Source organism: Ambystoma mexicanum, chromosome 4q (genome assembly GCF_040938575.1).
Source record: "Ambystoma mexicanum isolate Mex_15411 chromosome 4q, UKY_AmexF1_1, whole genome shotgun sequence".
NCBI classification, from domain to species: Eukaryota; Metazoa; Chordata; class Amphibia; order Caudata; family Ambystomatidae; genus Ambystoma; species Ambystoma mexicanum.
The window spans coordinates 45,529,545-45,557,274 of record NC_090928.1 but is presented as its reverse complement, the minus strand read 5'-3'; the positions used below and the strand labels follow the sequence as shown (position 1 = coordinate 45,557,274).

Here is a 27,730-nt window from a genome sequence, read left to right as displayed (position 1 = left end):
CTCACCAGTTATCATTGTTCCTTTTAAATGTCCCTTTTGGTCTTGATCATTTTTGGATGTACGAGTCATATAAACAACAATAACCGTAACCCCTTCACTTCCCCCTCCCCCAAACCCCAAATTGTGTGGTTCCAACACAGTTCTTTTTTGGCTTATTTGTCTTCAGGGTTCCAATATGATTCCTATTTCCACTCCCTTTAATGTTAATCTCACCTGTATATTTTTGAGTAGGGTCGGTGTGTTGAAGTGGTGTCCTGTCTTTGACATATTTGTGGAAGGTGAGACAGACTTTCAAAAACATTTGGTATTTCCTGGTTCTAAGTGCACACACGTTTTCCATGGCAAGGGCCCCCCCAAATTGTAACCCATCAGTAAGCCATTATTGGTCCTTCTACTGTCTTCCAGCCCTGGGCTAGTGTCATTAGTGCCGCCATCAAAAGGTGTGTAATAAGAGTAGCGATGGCCCCCCCTGCCGCATAGACTTCCTCCACTTGCGTCCCTAAAAGTATTGTAATTGTCTCCCTGGGATCCCTTTTATGTAACTCGGAAAATCCTTCCAGAAGAATTTAGCTTTGGGGCATGCCCACCACATATAAAATGTGTCCTATTCAATAGTTAATATATTCTTGAGAAACCCTTCAATGTTTGGCCCCTCTCTAAGGGTTAGTTCAAATCAGATTGGTTTTCTAGTTCCTGCCTCTTACCGCCTTTGGGGTCATACAGGGTCTAATTTGTATATATTTATACCGTTCCTTAGCCCCCCCCGTAACATTTCTGTTTACACTCCTCCGAATTCAGTGGTTTCCCACTGGGAGAATATTCCACAATGTCGGGGGGTATTTGGGGTACCCATGATTCCCAGAACCCTATTTTCTGTCCAGTGGTGAAGTCAGTATTCAAGGCCATGGGGGTATGTGGGCCCAGTCCCGAGGAGATTAGTTTCCATCTCAGTGCTTGGTCCCATCCCCTCAGCGACACTTTAGTGGTCTCTATCTGTCCTTCCGCTCCTCGGGCACGGTTTTTCATAACCAGCATCATTTCTAATGGGATGTGTGTAGCGCCCTGTTCGATTTCACACCAGCCTTTTGGTGTCGCACCTGTTGCCCACTGTAACATGGGCGCTATTTGCGCCGCCATTATATATCTCTTTATATCTGGAACTCCCAGACCTCCCACGCCTGTTGGGCGAGTTAATACTATTCTATGTACCCTTGTTTTCCATATGAAGGATATTATTTCAGATTGTAAAGTTTTAATCATACATGCCGATATCTCCATTGGGAGTGAGCTCACAACATACAGCAACCGGGATAACGTCATTTTAACTACTGCTATTCGCGAAAACCCTGGATAGTTCCTGCTTATTCCATCTGTGAAGCTCTTTCACCAAGTTCTTCCACAGTGGTGTTATGTCTGCCCCATAGAAACCCTGATACCCTTTAGTGAGATGTATACCCAAGTATTCTATACTCTTGTCCTGCCAGATCTGTGGATATGCCTTATCGAGTTCTATTATTTCTCCCTGGTTCTCAGGTATATTGAGGGCCTTCGACTTGGTATAATTTATGGTGAATCCTGAGACTGCTGCAAATTCCTGTATTTTTCCCATTATTCAGGGCAGTGTAACTTTCGTGTCCTTTAGGAATAGCAATGTGTTGTCTGCATATAATGCTATTTTGTGTGACCCTTCCCCACTTTTAATTCCCTGGATCTCCTGAGTCTGCCTGATTGCAGCTGCTAGTGGCTCCATAGCCATAGCAAATATTAAGGGGGAAAGCGGGCAACCTTGCCTTGTACCCCTTAGGATTTGGACCTGTGCTGTGTGCTGCCCAGTAAGTAGAAATCTTGTTGTGGGCATTTGTAAGTTTGCTAAAAACATTCTCGTGAATTCCGGTCCACACCCAAATGCTTCCAGAACTCTCCACAAGTACCCCCAGTCTAAACTATTGAACGCTCTGCACATGCCCAATGCAGCTATGGACCCGGTCCAGGTGTTTTATTTCCGGGTAGAGATGTTATTGCATCACTAACTTCCTCTGCGGTGATAGGTTTCTCTAGGTTTTCTATTCCTTCGCTCGATATCTGGGGGAGCTGTAGCCCCTTCACATATCTTGTCTGGGGATCTGGGTCTGTAACGCTCACCTGGTATCCACGGGGACGTCACTCAGCCTGTTCTGACCTCTTACGACCTCAAACCCTTCCCTGGAGTCTACTCGACTGGAGATTGCGCCTGAAACACAGGATTGGTAGTGTTTAACTCCCTATTGTCTCTGCGTGCTTGAACCCCTTCTTCCCCGGGGTCCAACCCTTCCCTTTGATCCACAGCTCACCTTGTTTTCTTCTCCATCCTGCTTTCAGCGCAGGGGCGTGTTGATTGATGCGGGCTCGTTGCTGTCTAGTTACTTCACTGGCAAGAGTCCGACAGGTAAGTATGAGTCTTTTGAACAGTTCTCTAACTTCGTTCCTTTCCTTCCTTAGATGATGATATGCTTGAACTAAAATGTATTCTGGGAGCGCTCGGAGCCATGATGGATATTTACTTCATGCCGCAGTGAAAAGCTGCACACATTTTGCTGAGTGTTAGATTCACGGTGCTGAGAAAAACATGCTTTCCAAACCTGGTATGTGGTCAAGGACATTTCTGCTGGGAAAGCTAACGTTATGGTCCGCTACTGTTCTCCGTGGAGCATGTTTTTAGAGAAGGGAGGCGTGCGCTTCTTGGGGGGGGGGGGGGAAGCTCTCGATTGACCCAGCTGGCAACCGACGGCTGCTCCTCAACTGTGCAAGTGCAATTTCCAGAAGGTTCGAGAATGAACTCCCCTTTGTGGAGTGTGTATATATGCGGAAGCCCGGAGGTGGTCAGGTGAGACTTCAGCCGGAGAAGGATGCTTACGTCCGGCCCTCCTGTGAGCTGTGGGGCTCTCGGCCTGGCTGTTCCCGGGGTCTTCCAGCCACTTCTGGGCGAGATGAGGAATTCTATTACGCTCACGGTGATGTATTTCCTTTTGAATTCTGTACTTCTTTTGTGATCTATGTTCATATTATTTTTGTGAGTTATTTATATGTACTTCTAAGGTTTGAATAAATAGCCTTATAAGAGCTGATTATCTTCTAAGAGTGCGTGGTTGAGAGTTATTGTGTCTGTCTACGTTCAAAGTATTTGCTCTGTAATTGCATTGGTGATTTATGTATGTTCCGTGCACCTTGGGGAGAGCAATACAGATGATGGCCGGCGTCCGGGGATGGCGACGTGCTACTGAGATGAGTAGCGCTGAAGGTGAGTGAGAGCGCGATGCGACCCTTTCGTATTTGTATTGAACTGAGTTCTTTTTTGTGTCTTTTAGGTGTCGCGACGTTTTCAGCGTGGATGCCGGTTATGAAGAAGAAATGCGGTGAGTAAGCGCGGTATGCGGCGCCTCTAGATGTTTCCACGCTAACCTGGAGTGTCTTTTCCCTCTTGCAGATGGAAGAGAAGTTCCAGAGACAGAGTTCCCCCAGAGAGGCTGGGATTCAGGTAAGCGTTTGAAGCTCGTACAGTCTTTAAAAATAAGCAAAGATTTGCTGAATGCTTACTAATGCCTTTTTTCTGTTCTTTTCCCTTTTCCTTAGGAAGCAGCGTGCCGGGATGGGAATGACACCGTTGAAGATGCCCGCAGATCAGAAGAAGCGATGAATGATGTCCAGAAGCGCCGCAAGGTAAGGCTGTTTCTAACGGTGTTCTGGTTCTTGCAGGAGCTGAGCACAGATGAAATATGCAGGCCTTCTGAAGACCGATCCGAACACGGCGAGTGTCACGCTGCAGGTGCAGAAAACACAAAGCATGTTTCTCAGCCTGGGCATGGCTTAAATAGTCTCTGGGTATCCCAGGTATCTCTGGGCTGAACCACACCCAAAAGACTAGACCGCACATGCAGTTCTGGGAACCGAAATATGTGGTGGCATCCATCTTGTCCACATCAATGCACTACAAGTCCAATCCCCAATGTTAGTCTATGGGAGTGAGTGAGTCTGGTGCCACAAGCGCCAAGTCTGACTCCAAGTGGGTCTTTGGAGGAATGGAGTAGCCTTTGAGGGCCATGTAGGTGATCGTGGCCTGGCTCCAGCCTGACATTTTGGAGGGCTGGGGACATGAGGGGCAGGTATCATGACAGGGTCTAGGTCTTCCTTTTTGAGTAAACCTGTATGAAAGGCTTCCATGATCCGCAGCTTATCTCCCTCCACCCTCTGTAGAGAGCCCCCTTCATCTCTTAAGTTGGCCTACATAGTTCCGGGTTTTCTGTTTACGTAGTTTAGCTGCCAATAGATGGTTAGCCTTACCCCCTTGTGTATAATATGTTTGCTTGGTGTTAATCCGGGTCTGGGCGGAGCGATCTGGCTCATTCACTTCTAGTTATGCTCTAATCTGTTTTACTACTCGCAGTGTTTTCTGTGATTGTTATTTCTTGAGTTGTTTTTCCGCGATTTTAAGTTACTCTTCCAGTTTTGTCCACGGTGCCTCTCGATTTGCCGTGAACCACTGCCTTCTCTGCATTCTAAACCACCCGCCAATCTGTCTCCCCAGTGTCGTTTTCTTTGAAGTAGTTGGAAATAACTTTCTCCATGTGGGCTCTGCGGGGGGATATCCTTCAGGATCATCTTGTTCAGTCGCCAGGTTCTTTTGGTTTTTAGTAGTCCTTTGGCTATTTCCAATTGTAATGTTACAGGGCGGTGTTCTGTGAGATATTTCACCTCTATGTCTATTTTCAGTACTTCGGGGATCAAGGTTGCTGATGCGAAGATCATGTCTATTCTCGAGTATCCTTTATGTACGGCTCAATAGTGAGTATAATCCCTTTTAGTGTTGTGAACAAAAATCTCCAGGTTTCTATTTACCCCAGCTCCCGGAATAGTTTTGCCAAATCCTATCTGTTTCTTTCGTTTGAGGGCGTAGGAGGGCGTGACTTGTCCATTATGGGATCCATCACGCAATTAAAATCTCCTTTAATAACCACTTGCTCCTCACACCAGCTGTCTATTTTCTGGAGTAACATTTTCAGGAAAAGGTATTGCCTTTCATTTGGGCCATATACTGCCACCAAGGTGTATGTTTGGTTTCCAAGTGTACCGTTTGAGGATTAAATAGCTACCTTCTGGGTCACCATAAAGAAACTGCTTTCTGAATGTTATTTTAGTACCTAACATGATTACTACCCCATTTGTTTTCGTACCACTGGAGGCAAAATGTTGTTTGGAGAAGGCCCTATGCATCATCCTTCTTTCATCCTTTGGGAGGAGATGTCTCTTGTAGAAACACTATGGGTGCTTGGAGTTCTAAGAGCCTCCTTAATATTGAGCAGTGTTTTGTTGGTGAGTTCAGTCCCTGGTCATTTAATGAGATTACCTGTAGTTCGGCCATTTGTCAATTTGCCCAATCCCTTGCTTTGTCCCCTGCTGTTTTGGAGAGTCCACTTTAACGGTTCTGGCATAACACTGTCCCACCTTAAGAGCTGCGCCGTTCCATTGTCCCACACAGAATTCAAAACTAACAAAACTTCATCCCCAACTCCTTCCACCTACCATTTCCCCCTCCCAACTTCCCTTTGTTCCCCCCCCCTCTTCCCCAGTCGGACCCTCTGTTCATAAGAGTTCCCCCGGATACTAATCCAGGGCATTGGTCGTTATTCAAGCCTGGGGAATCCCTCTGCCAGGATGAACTACACCCTGATTTAGAATTCCAAGGTTCCTTTCTGGTTCACTTCTCTCCTCCTGGGCCGTTAGTCCCAGTGATCCCACCGTTCTTGATGGACTCTGCTCTTTGTCTGCAATTCTCTTCCTTCTTGGCGCCATATCATGGTATTTTGGGATATTGCCAAGGCAATTGTCATTCACTAGCAGTATCTATCCGTGGGGTGTGCACCCCCTGATTTATTTGGAGGCCCCCTTAGTTGGGTGTCTCTGTTGCCCCTCCATCTGGGACTGTCCCTCCTCGTATGTCGTGACCCGTTGGCGCCTTCCTTCCTACGTGAAGAGGAGACGAAACGGGAACTTCCGTTTATAGGGAATGCTCTTGTCTGCTAACGCTCTAGTCACCTAGTCACAGGGATCATTGCCCTTCTCTTCTGTAAGTTGGAGAGCGCAAGATCCTGGTGTAGCTGAATCCTGAATTCCTGAGTGTGCCCTAGCTGCTTGAAGTATAGCCTCTGATAGGGCAACTAGAACATCTCTTGGCCTATCTCCAGGCTCTTGTCTTTTGGGTCCCACTCTGTGGACCCATTCTATTCCCACTTCCTACGGTGACATCTACTTCCAAAGGTTTCTTTCAGTATCTTCTGCCTGCAGTTCAGCGTTGTGTGTGGCTCTCGCCACTTGTTCAGGGATCTCTCTATTATGCCTCACTACTTCTGCCGTTTCCAAGAGGCCTCTTTCTGTCGTGTGCACTTGGGAGCCCAATACGTTGATTTGTTTCCTCACCTCTTGTAAGGCATTCTGAAGATCCTCCTTTATCTTGGAAAACGGTATTTGAAAGGAGCTTACCATTCTGTCCTCCAGTCCCCCTCCTTGTCTAGCGCCATGGTAGATGGTTCAGCTTACTTAAGTACTCCTTTTGGGGGGTTCCCTGAGGTCTCTGTTGGCGTGGCTTCCGCTCTCTGCCACCAGCACTTCTCCAGTTGTCCTTTGTGTGGGTTTATGGGCCCCTTTGCTTTTGGTTGGGGCAGTCTTCTCGATATTGTATTGCCCTCCATTGCCCCCTCTTATTGTTAGTATGGAACCCCTGTTGTTGGAAGGTTTGATCGTATTCACTTCTTGAGGGTACGCCCTTCTAGGGGGGGTAGGCCAGACATCTGAGTGGTTTGTGGAGCGAGTTAGGGGGGAGGGGTTCCTATCCTACATTTGCTGAAGTTGGTTGTATCGATCCAGCTCCTCTATACTTCTCCCAGCGCTCTCTTTATGCCAGACTGCGCAGTGGAAGCTTCCCCCTTTCCTTTCGTAGGCTCTTATCCCCTACGGAGTGTCTCTGTGAGTCGAGGACTGCTTAGTGATACTGTTGGTGCCGTTGGCTGCAGGCTCTTGGTATTTGTTTTCCGGTGTCGTGGTATCCCTCCCCCTGCTGCGTGGGGCCCTCCTCCTTTAAACTGCAGCACTGTATCCCCGGGCCACTGTTGTCTGCCTCACGTGTTGCCACTATGCTCCTGCAGGTTTTGCCTTTTCTGTGCATGTTTGCCTGCCTCTTTCAAACTTTCTCTCCCTCCCAACATGTATACAGGGAGGCGGGGGGTTGAAGGGGAGGGTCTCAGGAGAGGTCATTGCGGCAAGTCAGGTTCCTGCTTAGTGTCTGAGCGTGGTTTAAGTGCCCTCTGTTACCGGCCCATCCATGTTGGATTTTCTCCCCTCACTTTTGTGCCTGTTCCTTGCAGTTCAAGTTTGCCAGGTGGAGGGGGTGGTATTCCGCCTTTATTGTGGATTTCGGGGCCCCTCACTGCCTCTATTCACTCACTGCACTTTCTTTGGGGTACATTCATTTCCCCAGCCTCCTCGTTTTGCTCCCTTGCGGTCCACGTCGGGGCCCGCTCTCTCCACTCCGGGCTCCAGTGGGTGCTGGAGTCAAGTGGTGTGGCTTGCTACTGGGGTTGGTATCAAGGTGTTGGGTGCTTTCACCATTCCGGATCGATTGCTGCGCCCTCCCAGATGGTTATCGCTATGATTTCGCAGAGTGTGTTCCATGCGGCACACGCAGGATCACTTCAAAATGTGACAGCCCGGAGGCTTGCTTTATTAGGCCCAGGCGGAGGACTGGAAAGTACGTCCTCGCATGCCGGCGGCCATCTTAGAATCCACTATAGTCCCCAATTAATTTGCTGCCTATGGAAATGGATGGAAAATAGGCCTCACGTGTACTCTGGCTCTGTGATGCAGATCTTTCCAAAAATGTGGGCTTTGTTGTGCAAAAGACTTCAACCCCATCCTCCTCAGGATGCGCAAAGCAAACGTATGAAGTACAATGGGTAAGAATACAGCAGTCCCTACAGGGGGGGTAATGCTTGCATACTCTTAGCAGCAGCAATTTGGACAATATCTGGGTTACATGCATTTTCCCAGACTCGCCTTTCCCCATTTGCCTGAACCACTGAATCACCCCCCCATCCCACACTCCCTTCTGACATAATGTTTACCCCAAATCAGCCTTTTTTCTCTCCCTCCTTACCCCAGTCTCCTCTTTAATGGGAGGCTCCACAAACCCCTCCCCATTCTTTTCCCTACCCAAAGCCCTTCTTCACTCCTTGTCCTCCCTCTACTCCTGCCCTTGTACCCATGAGCTGGGGGCTATGCCACTCCCTCTCCCTGACCTCCATATATGCCACTAAACCCACTTTCCCATCCCCATTCAGTCCTTTCCTCCTCATCTCCCCATTCCTCTTCCTGCGTGCGAGGCGAACACTGGTCATATACTGGTCATAGAATTACACTTTTGAATGGATTGTGTCCTCTCACATATTTCTCATTTTATGATATTTCCATATCCAGCTGCTTTGGAATTGTTTTCTAGAAGCGGGCGCTGCGCGTCAATGTCACTCGACTTGATGTCTCTCGCAGGTCTCTGTCTCAATGGTGACGTCATTGATGGTATAAATCACGCGCAGTGACTGTCGGTTTCAGTTCTGTTTTTCAGCAAAAGTTATCACTTTGTATACAGTACGCTTCGGTTCCCTATCAAGAATCTTCGAGTATATTATTGAGAAATGGCAAATTCAGCGTCTTTGACTCAGGGATCTGGGTTTAAGAAGTGCCAAGATTGTGGGGCAAAGAAGTCCCTTACGGATCCCCATTGCGTGTGTCTGTGGTGCCTCGGTTCCTCTCACGCTACCTTCGACTGTAAGGCCTGCCTATCAATGACAGCGAAAGCCCTGAAAGAGCAAAGAGGAAAATTAGCGGCAGGTCAAAATCCCCTTTGACCCCGTCAAAAAGTGTCTTCAGACGAGTCGAGAATAGTTTCTCCTTGTCGTAAAAAGACAGAAATCGAGATCATGCAGTGGTTCTCACCACTTGTCTTCACGACGGTCGAGGAAAAGGCACCGTAGGTCGCCTTCTTCGTCATAGAGTTCCTCCCCACAACGGCTTAAATGCCCGATGAAATCGGCATCTCCGGCTGAGTGGGAGAAGTTCAGAATAAAAATTAAGCACGTTTTTGAGAATGCGGCCTTGAGCCCCCTCAAACTCATGAAAGCCATGCCTAGGTCGAAAAACTCTACAAGAAATAGGAGGAGGGCAAAAACTACACCTTCGGCCCCAGAAGGCAAAGAAAGATCCCTCGAGTCGAGACAAAACTTCCTCAAGGAAGAGGTCCTCAACGCCAAAGCCGTTAGACAAGTCATCGACACAGACTGTGTCGAAGATTTCAACACCACCATGGACTCCATCGAGGATCACAGAAAAGGTGTATACACCATTACCCGGAAATAACTTTTTTGAGTCCCTTTCTTCGATTTATTAGGAGGCAGAACATTCTTGGGATGATTCACAACCTTTTGGTCTTCAATATGGAACACCTGGGGTCCCTGAGCCATTGATCTCAGAGGAATCAAGACTAAAATAATGTACAGGATGGTAGAGTATATGGGTGGAAAAGACCAACACCAATATACAAACAGGATGATCTAACTGACATCCTAGATAAGGGACCCCAGGAGGACCCTATTCGTTCTTTTCATGTGGCATTGCAAAGGAGAGCGAGTTCAAATTGGGAGACGCCAGAATTGACTATGGCAGTGAATAAAAAATTGACATCTAAATACAGGGCGTCCAGTAGTGACCCCAGTTATTTGACAAAGCATCCCACTCCTGAAAGTTTAGTGATACAAGCTGCCACATCAACCTTAAAACAGAATGCATACCCAACTATTTCCCCAGAAAGAGATGACAAGCATTACAACGCTTGGGCCAAGAAGGTTTTCTCTGCGGGAAGTATGGCCCTAAATTCAGCAAATGCTACGTGAACGTTGGCCAGATTCACTCACACTATTTGGGAGTGTGTAGCAATGGCGGCTGATCCTAACCCTGAAAGGGAGGAAAGGGACAGTCAAGGATGGGAAAGATACAATGTGCAAATCCCTCCAGACCGGTCTCGACACTGCTGACGGCATCAGCAGGTCCATGGTGGCTAGTACAGTTATGCACAGATTTTCCTGGTTAAGAAAGTCCGGTTTTGCTCCAGATGTGCAGTCCAGATTGCTTAACATTCCCTTTGATGGTACACATTTATTTGGTAGCAAAGCTGACGAGAGCCTAGAGAAATTGGACCTCTAAAGTGGCAGCAAAGTTGCTTGGTGCTGCAATTAGATGGCCACAAAACCGCCCCACCGGCACACCTTGGAGGGGTAGGCCCTTTCGCTTTTACTCCTCAGTTGGAAGGGGGAGAGGACTGTCCAATCATAGAGGTTGTAAAAGATTTCCCTCTGGTGGACGGGGAAGAGGTACTAGAACCGCCCAGGAAGCAGCTGCTTTACCATCAGCCAATGCTCCAGCTGCCTCGAAACCTCTCTGAGGTCTTAGTTCACAAGACCCCAGTGGGAGGCAGACATTCACTGCATCTGAAAGAATGGCGATGCATTACTTGATTGGGCATTGGAAACAGTTGCCCAGGGTAACTGCCTTCCCTTTCTAAAAAAAAAGCCTCAGTCATCCACCGGGGAACAGCTCTTTCAAAGTTCTAGATCCACTTCCAATGCAGGAAATATTAACCCTGCTAGAGAAAGGTGCTATAGAACCAGTACCTGTAGCGGAGAGGAACAAGGGTTGGTACTCCCTGTACTTTCTAATTACAAAAAAGGACGGAGGATCGAGACCCATCTTGAAAAAGTTCCTCTGGAAGGACTAGTTCAAGATGGTTACCCTTTCTCAGATCCTTCAGGCCCTGGAACATCTCAGCTCCACCTGTCACTCCCTTCACAGACTGGGCTTCTGCCTCAACTTCAAGAAGTCTCGCCTGATACCATCTCAACAGCTCCTATTCATTGGAGCAGTCCCAGGTGCATCCCTGGGGAAAAGCCCTGCCACCAGATGTGAGGGCTCAAAACATTCTGCAGATGGTCACCAAATTCCAAAGTGCCCAGTGTCTCCCAGCCTTTGACTTTCTGAGGTTGCTCGGCTTCATGGCATCCTGCATTTTTCTGTTGCCAAAGGCGCACCTGAGAATGAGATCTTTCCATTGGGCTCTTGGGAATCGATGGTCTCAATTCTCCGGCAGGGTGTCGGATCTCCTTCAGGTCCCTAACGGTCACTTAGGATCTCCTGTGGTGGGCCTGCAAGGACAACATTTTGAAGGGAGAACCTTTTTGGAAACCATGGCCGGTGATCAAGGAAGTAACGGAGGCATCACTCACATGGTGGGGAGTGCATACCAACAGCCTGACAATCAGCGGTCGATGGTCTCCATCGGAGTCCAAACTACATATCAACCTGGTAGAGCTGAGGGCAATCAGACTAGCACTGAAGGCCTTTCTGCCCTCTGTGCGGGGGAAGAACGCCTTGATAATGACGAACAACATGGTGGCCATGTACTACCTCAAGAGAGGTCGTGTAGAGTCACTACCACTGTGCAGACGGGCAATGCAGCTCTGGTTCTGCGCAATTCAAGAAGGAATCTCCCTATCGGCAGTTCACCTAGCCGGAGAGGAGAACACAATGGCAGACGCTCTGAGCAGGCAGAGCAGTCTCCCATGAGTGGGAACTAGCTCAGGAAGTCCTTCAAGAGATCTTCACCCTTTGGGGAACCCCTCAAGTGGATCTAATCGCGACCGGTATCAACCGGAAGTGTAAACGGTACTGCTCAAGGGAAGTTCCCGTACATTAGGCGACACATTCATAGTGGACTGGGAGTTTCAGCTCCTGTATGCATTTCCTCCAATCCCTGTCATTCCTCAAGTCATAAGTATGTTGAGAAAGTTCGGGGAAATCCATGATCCTAATTGCTCCAGATTGGGCCCGGAGGACATGGCTCCAGGTTGGTACAATCAAAGGGGTATCTTGCAGCGCTCCTCTGAAGAGGTATCTTTCTTCAAGATTCAAATTGTGATACAATTCTTAAAAGGACTGACCAATACATTTCCCCCATTCCCGTTCCATATCCCAACTTGGGAACTCAACCTAGTTTTGAGAAGAGGAGAGATTACATAGGCTTGATCCAGGGTGTACACTGACATTTTACATCTCCAGGATGTCTAAGATTAGACACAATGACCAACTTTTTGTAGGTTACACGGGACACAAGTTGGGTATGACAATTTCAAAACAAACCTTGTCAAGATGGATTATCCTGGGAATAATTGAATGCTACAAATTAGCAGGAAAAGATCCTCCGGAGGGTCTTAGAGCTCATTAAACCAGAGGCATGGCTACCTCCTCTGCATTACAGAGGGGTGTCCCAATTAGGGATATTTGTGCAGCTGCCACATGTCGTCCATAACCACCTTTTACCAAACCTTATAATCTGGATTCTTCCACAAGCGGAGAAGGTTTATTTGGAAAGGCAATGCTACATTCTGTGCACACAGACCTATGTAGTAACTCCTAAATTGTTATGAGCCTGAAAATCTGAGGCTCCCTCCTCCAGGAATACTTGCACTGCTTTGGGAGTTTATCATAAAATGAGGAATACGTGGGAGGACACAATCCATTCGAATAACAAGTTACTTACCCATGGTAACGTTCTTTCGACTGGATGTACCTCCCACGTATTCATCATTACCCCTACCAGCCTGCCCCGCAGTAGAATTGTCAATGTGATTTCAGTCTTTGCTCTTTCAGGTGAAGTAACTGTCGGGTGTGGGTTATCCTATACATGCTTTAAAAAACAGAACCAAAGCCAATGGTCGCCCCGTGTGCTTTATACTATAGTAGTTTAAAGAGAAAGGTTTGTTGCTCCCGGCTATCTTGCTAATAGTTTATGAAATAAATATTTTCAACACTTTGGTTGGTACGAAGTTAGTTCGTTTATTGTTCGGTGTTTTCCGGTGATTGTTTCTAAATACATGTGTTTATGAGAAACACTATTAAGAACTTTGTCAAGCAAGTTGAGGTCAGCCGACACGTGTTTCGACCTTACGGTCGTCCTCAAGGCCAGTTGCGGTTTGCTGTGTGCCCTCCGTGGGGTTCTGTATTATAAACTGTCCTTTACGGCAGTCCTGGCTCCTGTTGGGCCCTGTATGCTTTATCTGGCGTCCCCACCGCCGGGGACGCCAGATAAAGCATACAGGGCCCAACAGGAGCCAGGACTGCCGTAAAGGACAGTTTATAATACAGAACCCCACGGAGGGCACACAGCAAACCGCAACTGGCCTTGAGGACGACCGTAAGGTCGAAACACGTGTCGGCTGACCTCAACTTGCTTGACAAAGTTCTTAATAGTGTTTCTCATAAACACATGTATTTAGAAACAATCACCGGAAAACACCGAACAATAAACGAACTAACTTCGTACCAACCAAAGTGTTGAAAATATTTATTTCATAAACTATTAGCAAGATAGCCGGGAGCAACAAACCTTTCTCTTTTAACTTACCAAACTGGGGCTTAGGCTAAACCCCAAGACCGCTCCTGTGATCTTGCTTAAACTTGCAACAACAATATAATTGGAGCTTAGCACTGGCAGGTTCCACTCCTAGAGCCTAAAACCCACCTTACCCTTATACTATAGTAGACATCAAGACGGAGGCCTCCGAGGGACATCGAGTCCACCGACATAGACACGCAGCGCACTCTTCTGGAAAAAAATTCTGAAGCAGCTGATGCTGGATATGGAAATATCATAAGATGATGAATACATGGGAGGAACATCCGGTTGAAACAACATAACCATGGGTAAGTGACTTACCTTGTTGTTACACACTGTTAGCTTGGTGTAACATCTAGTGGGCTCTGATTCTAGTGGCTCATGCTTATTGAAGATGGGTTTGGTGAATCCATTTGAGTTAGGAGGGTAAATGTAATACTGTTCTAGACGAGGGGATTAGTTCTTGATGCCACGGGAATGGGTTTGTAAGTCAACTTTAATTTCGTCCCTTTCCCTGTACAGGCCTCGGGGCAGAATCATTTGTTTTTTTTTTTGTGGAGAATTGCAGCGATTCCACTTAAAGAGTAATGTAACATTGTTTTGATGCCTTAGTGAATCGGCTGTCCCCAAAAAAGGGTTTATTTTTTTAACTTTATTTTTGGATTTGTATAGCGCACTACAACCCATGGGCAACAAGGCGCTGTAAGAAGATGAAAGTAGGCTTGCTTCGGGGTTACAGGTGAGCGGCCCAAGTTTGATACATTGCTTAGTTACAGAGAGTTCATAGACCCAGCACAGGTTGTAGTACATGGTATGAGAACAGATGGCACAAAGCACAGAGCAGTTTGGAAGGGGAGGCCTTCATACAAAGAGGCTAGTTTTTAATGCCTTACGGAAGGCTGCATGAGATTCGATCAATCTGATTTGGGCTGGGAGGGTGTTCAGTATGTTGCTGCCATATTTTATTTCCTTTGTTGGGCACATGTGCTGGCGGTTCCTACCAAAAGCTAGGTCCAATTAACTTTATTAGTCTCCCTGTGCTCTGAAGCCCATTAATTTACTATAAGAACATTGTGTCAAGACCTTGAATTGAAACAAAGTAGCTGTCGTGTGAGTTCAAGATTGCTGGTACTGTTAATCGACTTGGCTTTATGACTTCTGCCACCATCTGAGCCTAAACAAGAGAAGGTAATATAAGAGTTTTCAGGCACAGAAGAATTAGGATGAGTAATGTGCATTCTTTCCTTCAGCCTTTCACAAGAGCACTGTACCAGTCATCTAGCCGAACCCATCACTTTTGAAGGGAGCTGTGTCCCAGAAAGCACTGCACCCTGACAAGTTGGCCATCCAAATACAAACAAGTCCTTGCTATTCTTACCTTGGCCCTTACTTGCTGTGACAACTTCCCATGTCTTTAGTAAGTTACTCCCACCCACGTCCTCATCATTCAAGGAATCTGATGAGCCTTTGCCAAGCTGATTGTTTGATGTAGGCCCGCGTACAGCATCCAAGTGTGGCAAAACAACAGAGCTTTGAGTTCCACGCGTCTTTCACTAAACAACATATCCCACTTCTGATGGAGGAAGCACGAGCCTAGAAAGCCAGGCCATTTCAATGCATTCCTCCTGCTCACAAGGCCACCCTGTTCATCCCCTTGATTTGTTGATGGGTCTTCCGCTTAGAGGTAGTAGTCCTTTTTTTGCTTTACTTACAGTTGTTCCCTCTAGCACTGAATGCTGCAACAGCCAGGGTACAAGGGCTTGGAAAGAGTGGGGAGCACCATATATTGAAGACTGAAGGCAGAGGCTTTCAAATAATAACTTGACTACTGCATTGGCACAGCCTATATAGCTGTGTACCGTCTGCTACCCAGTTGCATGCTTGTATGCTGCACCCTGTCTCACCATGTAACCTGTTAGTCAAGCTAAGCTATTTACACCAGTCCAGACAAACTAAGCAAATTCAAAAGCATAGTAAAATAGGTGAGAATTTTCATTAAGGGTTATGAAATTAGCTAAATGGGGAGCAGCCCATTTTTGCAACTACCCAAGAAGCTATGCTGGCATACCATATAAAACATTTTAAGGAAAGTGCTGATGCACTCATTTTGCCAGTGAAGAATGACAGTAAGAAATGTGTGCTTTTCTGATACAGTTTAAGAAAATACCTTTTGAAGTTACTGTGGGAAACACCAATGATTATGTATTATGCTTTTATGCACTCTCTCCATGTGCCCTGAAGAAGCTTTAATATGGTTTTTGTTTACTTTATTTTATTTCCCTTAGGTAATTAATGATGGGATTTCGGAATATTCCACATTGAAAGCTCAGAAAGTGCTCAGCTGCTGCAAAGCCATCCTCTCCAACCCATCCCTTGCGGTCATATACACAGCAAAAGGTGAGATGATGGTTGAACTGCTAAAAAAACTGTCTCTTGTGACCTGCCAAGCACTGACCTCCCAGGAACCTCTCACAACACAGCTCTTTGACGTCCTCCTCCTAACTGTCAATCAATACCTTTTGATGCAGAGACAGCAAGTTAATGCCAATCGGGTATTTGGTCACATGACAGACCACTTAATTCAGCACTGCCTGCTTCTGAGACACCTACTATCCTGCAGAACCTGGGCAAAGGATGAAGACTCTAGGCTACGTCAGCAAATGTCCAAAGAAATACGAATTAAAATAGAGTTTATACTACAGACAGGACTTTTTCAGGCAGAACTCTTGGCATCTTACAGAGAAGAGCTACTTTCTGGGGAAGAGCCACAGGACAAACGAGGACCTGCTAAGACTCTTCTAACACCAGTTCAGATCTTTATGAGCAAACTGTGTGAAGTCTGCACTGGTGATGACTGCCTTCAAATGACTGTCATAGCCAATTCAGTGCCTTTGCTTTACAAACTCTTTTTGGACTCGTATTGCAAGGAAGGAAACCAGCTGTTGTGCTTTCATATGGTGACACGACTTTTTGATTGTCTTCCGATTTTTCACCTGGGCCAGAATGATGATGCACTTCTCCAATCCAACTGGAGTGTGGCTCTTCTTGCTGCAGAACAACTTTTAAACTCTGTACTTGATCATGATATTTACAATGTTGCTGTGGATCGGATACGGCATGAGGAGGTGCAATTTAAATTCTACCGGCGGTTGGCAGAGCTGCTGGTCAACAAATCGCAACCTTCTATTCCCGCTTGGTTTCGCTGTCTGAGGTCCTTGGTCCTGTTGAACCACTTGATCTTGGAGCAAGACTTGGATGACCTTGTATCTTCTGCTTGGATTGACGCAGATATTACTGACACGCGTGTGAAGAAGGCACAGGAAGTCCTTATCAGCACTCTGCTCCAGACCTACACCAAACTGCGCCAGTTCCCTCGGTTATTTGAGGAGGTCCTCGCAGTCATATGCCGCCCTGCATTTGAAGAGCTGAGACAGCCAATCTTGTCACCTAACTTATCCTTAAAGGTCTACGATTGCCTGCATGAGCTACCTCCCAATCAGATTCTGGACATTTGGGATCTAATATTGGAAAAGTGTTGCTCCCTAATCATACGTTACGTTAAAGAGGATTCGGATATGGCTCTAAAATTGCTGTCCATGAGTTCATTGTTGCATTCCATTTTGTTTAACATGAAATGTTTGGACAATACTACCCCTCTGCTAGTCATCCACCGCACTCAGAAATTAATGGAAGGGACTCTGCGGGACCTGATAAGACCTTTATTGAATCTTCATCAAGATCATCCTGCTAAATGTATACCCCCATTATGGCTTGAGAAGGTCAACGATTCAGCTCTCCTCCTGTCCTACACATGGGTGGAAGTCAACACAATGCTTTCTTTGAATTGTAGCCAGTATCATTCTGCAGTATGTGAACAGGCTGCCCCAGAAGGTTCCCCTATGATGAGCTGGGATTTTGCTGCTCTTATTCCTGTTGCAGAATGTTGGAAGACAGTAGTGGCATGCTCTTGTAAATTGAATTCAATGGGTAAGTATTGTCTAGAACGACTGTCTCTACTGAAGATGAAAAAGATCTTTATGCAAAAGGACATTCAGTCTGATACTTTTCTTCAAAGCTTACGGAATGCTGCATCCTTTGTTCTTGATTCTGGAACCACAGGCTTAATTGAGGGGGAAATTAATCCCTGGAATTGTGCTGCAAACTCAGTAGGTCCTAGTACTTACCCAGTGGCACACTGGCACCTTGTTGTCTCTCATCTCCCAATTCTAGTTCCTTACCTTTCCACGGATGACCTAACCTTTATTGCAGACATGCTCCTGAAGACTTTAGCATCCCCTCAAGTGGCAACAGATTCTGAAAATCCGGATCTGTATGTAACCCTTTCAAAGGTATCTACTAACTTACTGCATAGCTCTTGTTACCTTGAAGTCCAGGGATTGCATCGTTCCCTCGTGACATGTTTGATCCGACATTGTGGTCGAATTGTAAAGGATAATGAGGATCATGCTTTGGGTGATCTGCTTTGCCAGCTTTCTGCAGAAAACATACCATGGCAGGATGACCCCCTATCATTTTGTGAAAAGGTCAGTGATGAAATAGAAATTGCTTGTAAGAAACCACCTTACAAAAGTGTGACCCCCATTTGCTGGGAGACCATGAAAAATGTTTCTGAAAACATATTGTCTTTAGCAAAGGTTGGTTCGACACTTGGCTTGGAAGAAGACCAGCTAGAATACATCAGCAGTCTTTTGGGTGTGATTTCCGCTATAAAGCCAGATAGTCTTATGCCTGTGGATCGCACACGCTGTTTTCTTTTGCTGCTCTCTTTGGCTACAAGGGTGAGAGGGAAGGGCAATTGCAGTATGTCCAAGACTCTTCATTTGCAGAAGACCTGCTATCACCTCCTCGTCTGCTTACAAAGTGGAATTCATGCCACCTCTGTGTTTAAAGCAATGCACGCAAGTGATATTCTCGAGGTATCCATGAGCTCTCTATTTGCAGCAGGAAAGTACTTTTCTGGCTTAGAGCACAACCAAGACTGGATTGATTTGCTTTCTGCCACACAAACCTTCCTGGGGCATTTCTTTCAAATAATAAACAGGAAACAAAGCCTTCTAATCAATTTAGAGAAATTTTCTTTATTTTTGGAGAACTGCAAACCCTATTTGGATGCTACATCAAATAAAAATTCCAGTCACTTAAGCCTGCATACTGGTCAGCTTCTCCTGGTGGCACTAAGCACTGTGTGCCGAATTACAATCCCTTACCTCCAGGAACATGACAAAGATCCGACATCAGAAACTCTATGTGCACTGCTGCAGCAAATCATTCTTGAGATGGGAACAATTGTAAAGCTCACCCTGCATGAAACCACCAGTAATCCGTTGTTGCCATCATTCTTTGTCACTTGTGTCACTACCCTGCTTGAAGCAGAGCTCAGTGTGCTGTCCTATTGCAGCAACAAATATGGACAGAGCAACTCTGAAAGTTTCACTTTGTCCAAAAACACCCGACTTCAGCATGCCGAACTTTATAGGGTGTTTTATTCTCAAATTGTAAAGGTGATTTGCTCAGCTGGAGACCATATTCATTTTGTGAAGTCTGCCCTGCATTTTCTGACATTCTACTGTTCTGTAACAGACCATGATATGACACAGGAGAGAATCAATATCTTCATATTTGGCTGCTTACAGAAACTACTAGCTGGTATGTGGTTTTCTTTTTTTTTTAAATGGTTTGTCAATACCAAAAGCAGTGGTAATAACCGCTATTCATGCTAGTGTTAATTTGTGTATATGCTATTATCAGTATGCATGTAAGAGACGTTGCTTGCCAATGTGATGGCAGTATATGTGTACAGAAATGCACTGCATAGCAACAGTATGCATTAGGAAATTATGGTAGACCATCGCGTGAATTTGAGGCTGCAAATATGAATGTGATCAATATTCAAACCAGCTGGAGAATGGTATTCACTGCGCCAGAGGTATGTCTGGAATGTACCCCCCTCATGGTGAGCCAAGGCATGTTGAAATCATGCCCAAGAAGACGGACGGCAAAGCCATTCTGCTTACTACCTTCCCTAAGCACACAGCAAACATTTGGAAGGGGTTGCATATCAGAAATCCAAATTTGTCAAGTGTGGAGAAAATAACACCATGGAAAGGAAGCGAAATCAACCGTGTTTTTTTTTTAGTTTTTGTTTTTTTGGGCTTCCTGTGTGTCCTGGTTACCAGAAGAATATTGTTTTACTGAAACCCTAGGCTTTTGTTTCTGTGCTAGGTTCTTAAGTACACAAAGCCTGTTTATTGCTCTGTAGTGGTCAGACTTTGAGCCTTCCACATTGTCATGGTGAGCCAAGGCATGTAGAAAACATGCCCAAAAACACACTGTGACAAGCCCTTACTCCCCCGAGCCCGACTGGCCAGGTTTTATATATGGGAAAGCTGGGAGAAAATATGGGCACATTTAATTGATGGAGGGATTTCAACCACAACTTTTCCTGTGAGCAGAAGCTCTGGTTTGGCCTTCCTGGAGGTTCTTCAGTCCTGCCTGGACCTTTACTGGAATGGTTATATTGTTGTGTGCGGCAGGAATCCTCTTAGGCTGAGGCACATATTTATTTTATTTATTGGACATTTGTATGGCACCTATACACAAGTGTTTCCAGGTGCCACGAGACAAAGTGGGGGCATGGGGAGCATGGGATATGATGAGAAAAAAAAAACAGCAACAGGAAAACAGACAGTTATATTGGCCTTGTGACAATCCTACCGTATAAGTGCAAGGGGGTAGGGGTAGACGTGCAACGCAGGGGGGGGGGCAAGTGCTGTACAGGCTGAGGCGGCAAGTGCCAGGGTGAGAGGGGGGGGGGCAAGTGTGTTTGTAGTGGGTAGGAGGACTCGGTAGGTATAGTTCGGGAAAGGGGGCTGAAGGGCAAGTGCTGTTGGAGGATGCTGGGAGGGACTGTTAGGGGGGCCGGGAGTCTGGTCCCTGTATAACTCAGAAGGGACCACGTCCCAGTCGCAGTGGTAGGTGGAGAGTTTAGCAAGGGAGGGGGAGATGGAAGGCAAAAGAGCAAAGGAAGGTCTTGAGAAGGTTCCAGAACTTAAGAAGATCTGGCTCAAGTCTGATGGGGAGACAGAGGCTGTTTCAAAGGGAGGCGCCAGCCGGGGGGGGGGTTGGTGATCTACCTCCAACTCTCTGCTTGGAGAAACGTTGGACCTGCAGAGAGTTGGAGCCAGAGGACTGAAGGGTTCTGGCTGGGCGGTATTTAGGGTTGGAAAGCTGGATGAGAGTTTGACTTAATCCTACCTTTGACTAGCCTTCTGACCATGGGTTGCAGTTACTGGGTCCTGTTAATGGAGGGCATAAGGTGAATGTTAGTTTAAAACCGGGGTGTAGGGTTTAGCTAACACATTTAAATTACCAGGTCTACCTTCTGTTTTTTGTGTGTGTGTTCATGGGGGGGGTGTCTTACGGCTGTTTTAAGGCCACTGGTACATTAGACATTTAGGGCCTGATTCACGGAGCATTTTTCAATAGGGTTGCACCATTAAAACGCGCTTCTGTGAACCAGACCCATGATATAATACAACATGACCTAACCAGCTAGTAAAAAAGGAAACCAAACTCCTATTCTCCCCAGCCCCCAGAAGGAGTGAATGAGTACATACAAATGCAAGTAAAAAAAACATTAAGGCTTTGGTAAATTCTAGTTAACTTGCATTCAATTTTGGGAAAATAACACATTGATCCCCACATAAGACGTTGCTCACCATGTTTCTACAGCTTAAACACATAGCATGGTATAGCATACCATAAAACTGTATAGCACACCAAACTGAACTGAATAAAACACTTCAAAACAGGGTAGTGCCATTGCTAAGTGTTCAAAGAAATATTGATGCAATCCATCATTATAGGGTGTGAAGGCATCATGAAGTAGACAGACACCTGAATTAAATTTTGGGCTATAAACCTTTCTTGAACATAAAAGAAGGTTGGAAAAAGGCCTAACTTGCCCTATGCTAAGGTGTGTTTTCCCTACCTAAATGACACTAAGGCTAGTCTGTCAGGAAGTCCAAAGTAAATTTCTGTGTCCAAAATCTGTACTAGCCCTCACTTCTATTTGTATCCAATGTATAGGGATGTCAGCCTCAAAATATTAAGTGTTCAAGTAACAGTTCAGAGATTCTTCCAGCTCTTGGTTTGTAAAAGATGTTGCTTCCCCAAGGTTTGATATAGTTGACAGTCCAAAAAAGGGGCTCCCTTCCCCAAGCTTTCAACATTTCCAGAAACAGAATTCCTTGGGAAACGTCAATCTGTTCTGGTTTGGATATCCTTCACCAATTTCACAAAGTTCAGTTTCTTAATATCGGTTCACACAAGATTTCTTTTTAAAATCAGTTCACAGCAGATTTCCTTTATATTCAATCGCCAGCTTCTTTGCATGCACTTTAAGTGGCTTTTCGATAGATGGGTGTCCTCAGTCTATGCATAGTTGTTGGACCACACGGTCCACCCATTATAGGTCTCTCAACTAACGCACCTTAATTGCTTCTTCATATGCACGTTGCCACTGGTTCAGCTTTACAGTGGTGCGGGCTTATTCTCGCTTCACATCTTCATGAGAAAAGCTTTACCATTGCTTGTTTGCACTTTTATATATTCTTATGAAGTTTGCCAATGCTGGTTCTCTCAAGCTACACAGTTCCTTTATCGTGTGATTTCACAACACTGCTTTCATTCATATTGGTATTCGACTGTACTTGCTCTCATTCAGATTGGTCTTCAAATAAGACTTGCTTTCATTTAGATCGGTATTCAAAATGCTTGCTGTCATTTAGATCAGCATTCATTACGTTTGTCATAAGTCTCACATCCTCACCTGGTGTCCCCATTCCTAGGTTACTCACCAGTCGGTGCTTAAGGAGTTCCAGTGAGGCTTCCAGCCGCCACAAGCTTTCTCTCTCGTGCAGTGACTCGCTCAGTCTACACAGTGGCTCTGTGGTTTCGCTCCCACCACTGATGCGTCTCTCCCAGCTCAGGTCTCACTTTGCAGCTTCCTTTTACGTATTCCGCCACAGGCCTCCAGCTTTCTTTAGCCTTGCTTCCCACTGCATACACTCTATCTTTCAGTGGTTCTTGAGCACTGAGTCTGCCATGCCGCCTTCCATGAGGTCTGCTCTCGTCACGCAGTTGCAGATCTGCTTGCACATTTGACTCCATTTCCACAGTTCTTACTGCTTTTTTTAAAAAAAAATGTTCATTTTGAAACAAGGCAGGAAACAAGTACAGTTATGCATTACTTCAACATTCCAGTCACATTTCCCCCCCTTCCCTCCCTCCCCCATCCCACACTATGAATGTCTGTCTGGGTTAGGGTCCTGAAGGTTGGGGCTCCCTCCCCTCCCTTTTTATGCTTCGCTCCCCTCTTTGGGTATACTCCCGCTGCACAGGATCCGCGTGACCTGCTTGGGTTCGTATGTGAGGGCTGGGAATTTTTGGTCGTAATCAAGAAATGGGCCCCAAATGTTTTGGAAGCGGTGCAAAGTCCCTGCCTTAGCCACTGTCACCTTCTCTGCGATAAGGATATCCCATATTTTGGTCCACCAGAGGGGTAAAACTGGTCCTTCCCTAGCTTTCCACGAGTGGGCAATTGTTGTTCTACCTGCTAGAAGGCATTGGAAGAGGAGCTTGGCTTTAGCTCCAGACCTCGAGTATATTTCAGGAACCGGCGCACCCAGCAGAATGGGTTCAGGCTCTAGGGGGAGTTTTGTTTGGGTAATATCTTCAATGATATTCAGGCACTGTCTCCAAAACTGTTGGGCTTGTGGGCACGTCCACCACATGTGGAGGAAGAACCCTGTGTGTCTGCATTGTCTCCAACACACCAGGTCCAGGGATTGGTTCATGTGGTGGAGCCTCAGGGGGGAGTAGTACCAGCGTAGCAATATTTTATAAGCACATTCCCTGTTGGTGATGCAGGCTGAGGATGAATGGGCCCGAGTCCATATGTCCGCCAAGGTCTTGTCCTCTATGGGATAGCCTAGGTCTGCCTCCCATTGTGCCATAGCATGAGTTTTAAAAGCGAGGAAGTCCCCCTGGAAACGTTTATATAAGGCAGAGATCTTACCTCAGGCCAGGGGATCCATCAAGGTTAATTCCAACGCTGTAGGAGGGCGAGCTGCTGTGAGACGATTTTGTTGGTGGGAGCACCAGTGGTGGAGCTGGATGTAGGAAAACCTGTCTGTCTCGCGAAGTTGAAAGGCTTCCTTGCATTGGATGAAGGTGCGTGAATCCCCCCCCCCCATGAACAGTTGCCCCAGGGACTCCAAGCCCCCTTCGATCCAGTTCTTAAAGTTCCGGGGGTTCATACCCGGCGCAAAGGTTTGGTTATGGAATACCGATGATGAGGGGCTCAGTCCTCTAGGAACCCCTTTTTTCTTTAGCGATCTGTCCCATGTGTCTACAGTGTGCCTCGTGGCAAGCAGCAGTCTCTCTGTCTGCCGCATAGGCGGTGGAATGTGTGGGAGAAAGCGTAGGGGGAGGGATAAACGGACTGTTCAAGTTCCACCCATCTCGGGCGGTCAGAGGATATCCGCCATGCCTGGGTGTTCGCCAGTTGTGCTGCCAACTGGTATCCTTGTAGGTCGGGCACTCTTAGGCCGCCCAATCTGGCATTCCCTAGCATCGTTCTTAGGGGGATTCTGGGTTTTTTCCCCCTCCAGATAAATCGCAATATATTCCTCTGGAGGTCCCGAAGAGCCGGCAGTGGGATAAGCACTGGGAGTGATGAGCATGCATATAGGAATCTGCGAAGAAGGTTCATTTTACAGACAGTGATGCGGCCCATCAGTGAGATTTCCTGTAATTTCCATCACTTCAAGTCATCTGCCAGTTCCTTAAAGAGAGGGGGAAAGTTTACACAGTAGACGTCCTATGGATTAGCCAGGATTTGAACCCCCAGGTAGGGGATTGTCATAGCTTTCCACGGAATGGGGCATAGCCGGGTCAAGATTTCCTTTTCCGACGGGGTCGGGCCTATCCCAAGGGCTGCAGATTTGTTGAAGTTGATGGAGAAGCCAGTAACCCTTCCGTAATCCTTTCTCGGCCAGGGCATGTTTCAGTGAGTGGCAGGGCTGTGAGATGGTAAGTGTCATGATGCCTACCCCCGGAGCACCAGGCCAGGCCCAGCACCCCCGGGAGCAGGCATCACGCCCCCGGGTAAAAGCCCAGCGGCCCTTTATAGGGGCTCTTTGGACTCTGTCCTGGCGCCGTTGGCGCCAGGCTCATGTTGGACATCGGTCCTGGCACCATAGGCGCCAGGCTCATAAGGGGAAGTGTTTGGTGCACTTAACTGAAGCAGACCATGCTGCACACTTACCTGATGCAGACCATGCTGCATGAAGAACCAAGCCAAATGAGGCTTAGGAGGGACTATTTTTCTGAAGGAACTATTTTGTTACTTGGGTGGGGCTGTGGAAGAATACTCACCTGGAACTTCTTCCAAGGCTATTTAAGCCACGGCCGGACAGCCACACGTGCTTCGCGTTGTTCTGCATCCCAGCAGCTGAACGCTCACCGTGTCTGCTCCTGCACCTGGACTCCAGCCACGCCCGCCTCAAACCTGGAACACCTGTAAGGAAAGAAGAGAAGAGAAAGGTGAAAACCAAGAACTTATTCAACCTTCTTACCTGCATCCGGAATCTTCACACCAGCATTCCTGAAGGAAGACTTCCATTTAAAAGCACCGCGTTGCTCGCTGCAGTGCCGCGCTTCACTCACCTGTTCCCGAGACACCGCCCGGCTCCATCGCGGCTCTCAGCACCGGTCGCCACATCTCTGCACCTAGGGGAGAGAAGAAGAGACAAAAGGTGAGCAAGGGAACACAAGAGGAAAGCCAAATGTTCAGCCATATTACTTACCGGCTTTTCTTGGTGAACCATTCCACATCTCGGGTCGGCGCCGCATCTTTGGCAGGTACCGCACCCCGGCCCCTATGGGGAAAGGACAAAAGACATTACTGGGGAATTATAAAGACATTTAGAGGGGTCGCCCTCATCACTAACTCACCTGATTTTACCACCGGCAATTTAACCCCTCAACGCATCGCCTTTGTTCTGCACCTGAAATAAAGGACAGATCACAGGTTAGGAAAAAACAACATAAAAGGAGGCTCACACTTGAACTTTTGCATCTTCATACTTACGGCGTATCGCTCAGAAAAGTCAAGTGGATTTGCCAGCGCCATTCTGAAAACCAGTGAAGTAACTGGACGAACGCGCGCCCCTGCACCAGAAGCAGGATGGAGAGTTCATTCTTCCAAACCATAAGGTGAGCTTAAACCAGGGGTTTTGGAGGAAGTCGGAGAAGAACGAAGGGGGAAAGTGGGGAGCAAGCACACTATTCAGCAGACAGTTAATCCCCTTTCTCATCTGCAGAAGGATATTCCTACGGGCCAGACAAGCAAGATTTGGGGGTCCTGTTCAATCGGTGGTCCGAATTCTGCACATCACGCTTGAAGAGGCCACAGCAATCCAGACCAGACCAGCGCCTCCGTGGGAGCCACGTGAGTGTTACAGTAAGTAGGACATCGTCTGCTTATAGGGCTACTTTGGGAGGGCCCGACCTGGAGCCCCTTGATGGAGTAATTTAGTCTAATTCTTTAGAAGGGTTCCATGATCTAGGTGAATAGAAGTGGTGATAGCGGCCATCCCTGCCTGGTCCCGCTGGTCAGGGGGATTGGAGTGGAGAGGGTGTCGTTGATTCTCAGAAGGGTCTTTGGTGATTTGTAGTTCGCCAGGACCATGGCTCGGAACTCAGGTCCGAAGCCAAAGGCTTCTAGGGTGAGGTTCTTGAAGGTCCAGTCCACCTTATCGAACGCTTTGGTGGCGTCGAATGCTAGGAGTGCCAGGCCTTGAGTCTCAGGTGGCCAGGTCCACCAGGTCTGCGTATATTAATGCTTGTTACTCTGTTTTTGATGAATCTGGTCTGGTCTGGGTGGATTATGTCAGGCAGGATTAGGGAGAGGCGTGTTGCCAGGACCTTTAGAATAGATATTGGAATCGATATTCAGCAATGCAATAGGTATGATATGACATGACATGGCATTTGTAACGCGCCTATAGACAAGTGTTTCAAGGAGCGACGAGGCAAGGGGGGGGGAACAAAGGGAGACAGACAACGATCCTACTAGGCCAGGTGTCATTCAGATCACGCAAGTTCAAGGGTATAGGGGAAAGGGAGAAGTGCAAGGGGGAAAGGGAGAGGGGAAAGTGCATTATAGGGTCAATAGCATACAGGAAATAACAAGGGCCAACTAGTGGCAGTGCGAGTAAGTGCAGACAAGTGCTGGGAAGGGGGGGCTGTGGGATACAGACACAGTCCCGTAGTGCAGGGGGTGCCAGGGAGGCAGTGCAGGGGAGAGTGGCTGGGCCAAGGACCGAGACAGCGAGTGGCCCAGTTGCAGATTCAGTGCAGTTTCAGTAACTTTAGCAGGGGAGAGAGCAGAGAGAAAGCGGAGGCGAAGAGGAAGGTTTTGAGGTGCTTCCGGAACCGGAAATGGTTCTCCTCAAGTTTCAGGGCGGCAGGAAGGCTGTTCCAGAGGGAGGCCCCTGCAGCGGAGAGAGATCTGCCACCAACTCGTTGTTTGGAGAAGCGGCTGACCCTGAGGGAGTTGGAGGCGGATGAGCGAAGAGCTCGAGAAGGAAGATATTTAGGAAGAGAGAGTTGAAGGTATTTTGGCCCAAGGCCCCAGAAGGCCTTGTGGACAATGTAGAGGGTTTTGAACTTGATCCCGCAGTCACTGGGAGCCAGTGTAGTGATTTTAGTCCTGGAGAGATACGGTCCCTGGGCTTGAGGCCAAGGACAAGTCTCGCAGTCCTGTTCTGGATGAGTTGCAAAGGGCGGAGAGTAGAGGCAGGCAGATTTAGATAGAGGCTGTTACAGTAGTCCAGCTTCAAGAGAACCAGGCCTCTAGAGACAGTGAGCTTCTGGGGGAAGGAGAGGAAAGGAAGGATACCTCTGAGGAGGTGTAGCTGGTAGTGTGACTTCTTAGAGACGTCAGATATGTGAGGAGAGAAGGGGAGTGTGGAGTCGAAGATGACCCCGAGGTTTTTTGCCTTGCAGGGAGAGGGCCAAGAGAGGCCGGCCAGAGAGCTCAGGGAAGGAGGGAGTGGATGTGCCGATGAGTAGAATCTCAGTCTTACTGGCATTAAGGCAGAGGTCATTGGCGGCACA

At 47.2% G+C, this 27,730-nt stretch overlaps 1 protein-coding gene across 2 annotated transcripts in view; it reads left to right on the top strand.

Moving 5' to 3' along the window:
* URB2 (URB2 ribosome biogenesis homolog) overlaps positions 1–27,730 on the top strand; it is a 945,224-nt gene that overhangs the window by 231,112 nt on the left and 686,382 nt on the right. For both annotated transcript variants that reach the window (XM_069607426.1, XM_069607425.1), the window contains exon 4: positions 15,811–19,192. In XM_069607426.1, the coding sequence (XP_069463527.1) occupies positions 15,811–19,192 (3,382 nt within the window). The remainder of the gene's footprint in view (positions 1–15,810; positions 19,193–27,730) is intronic.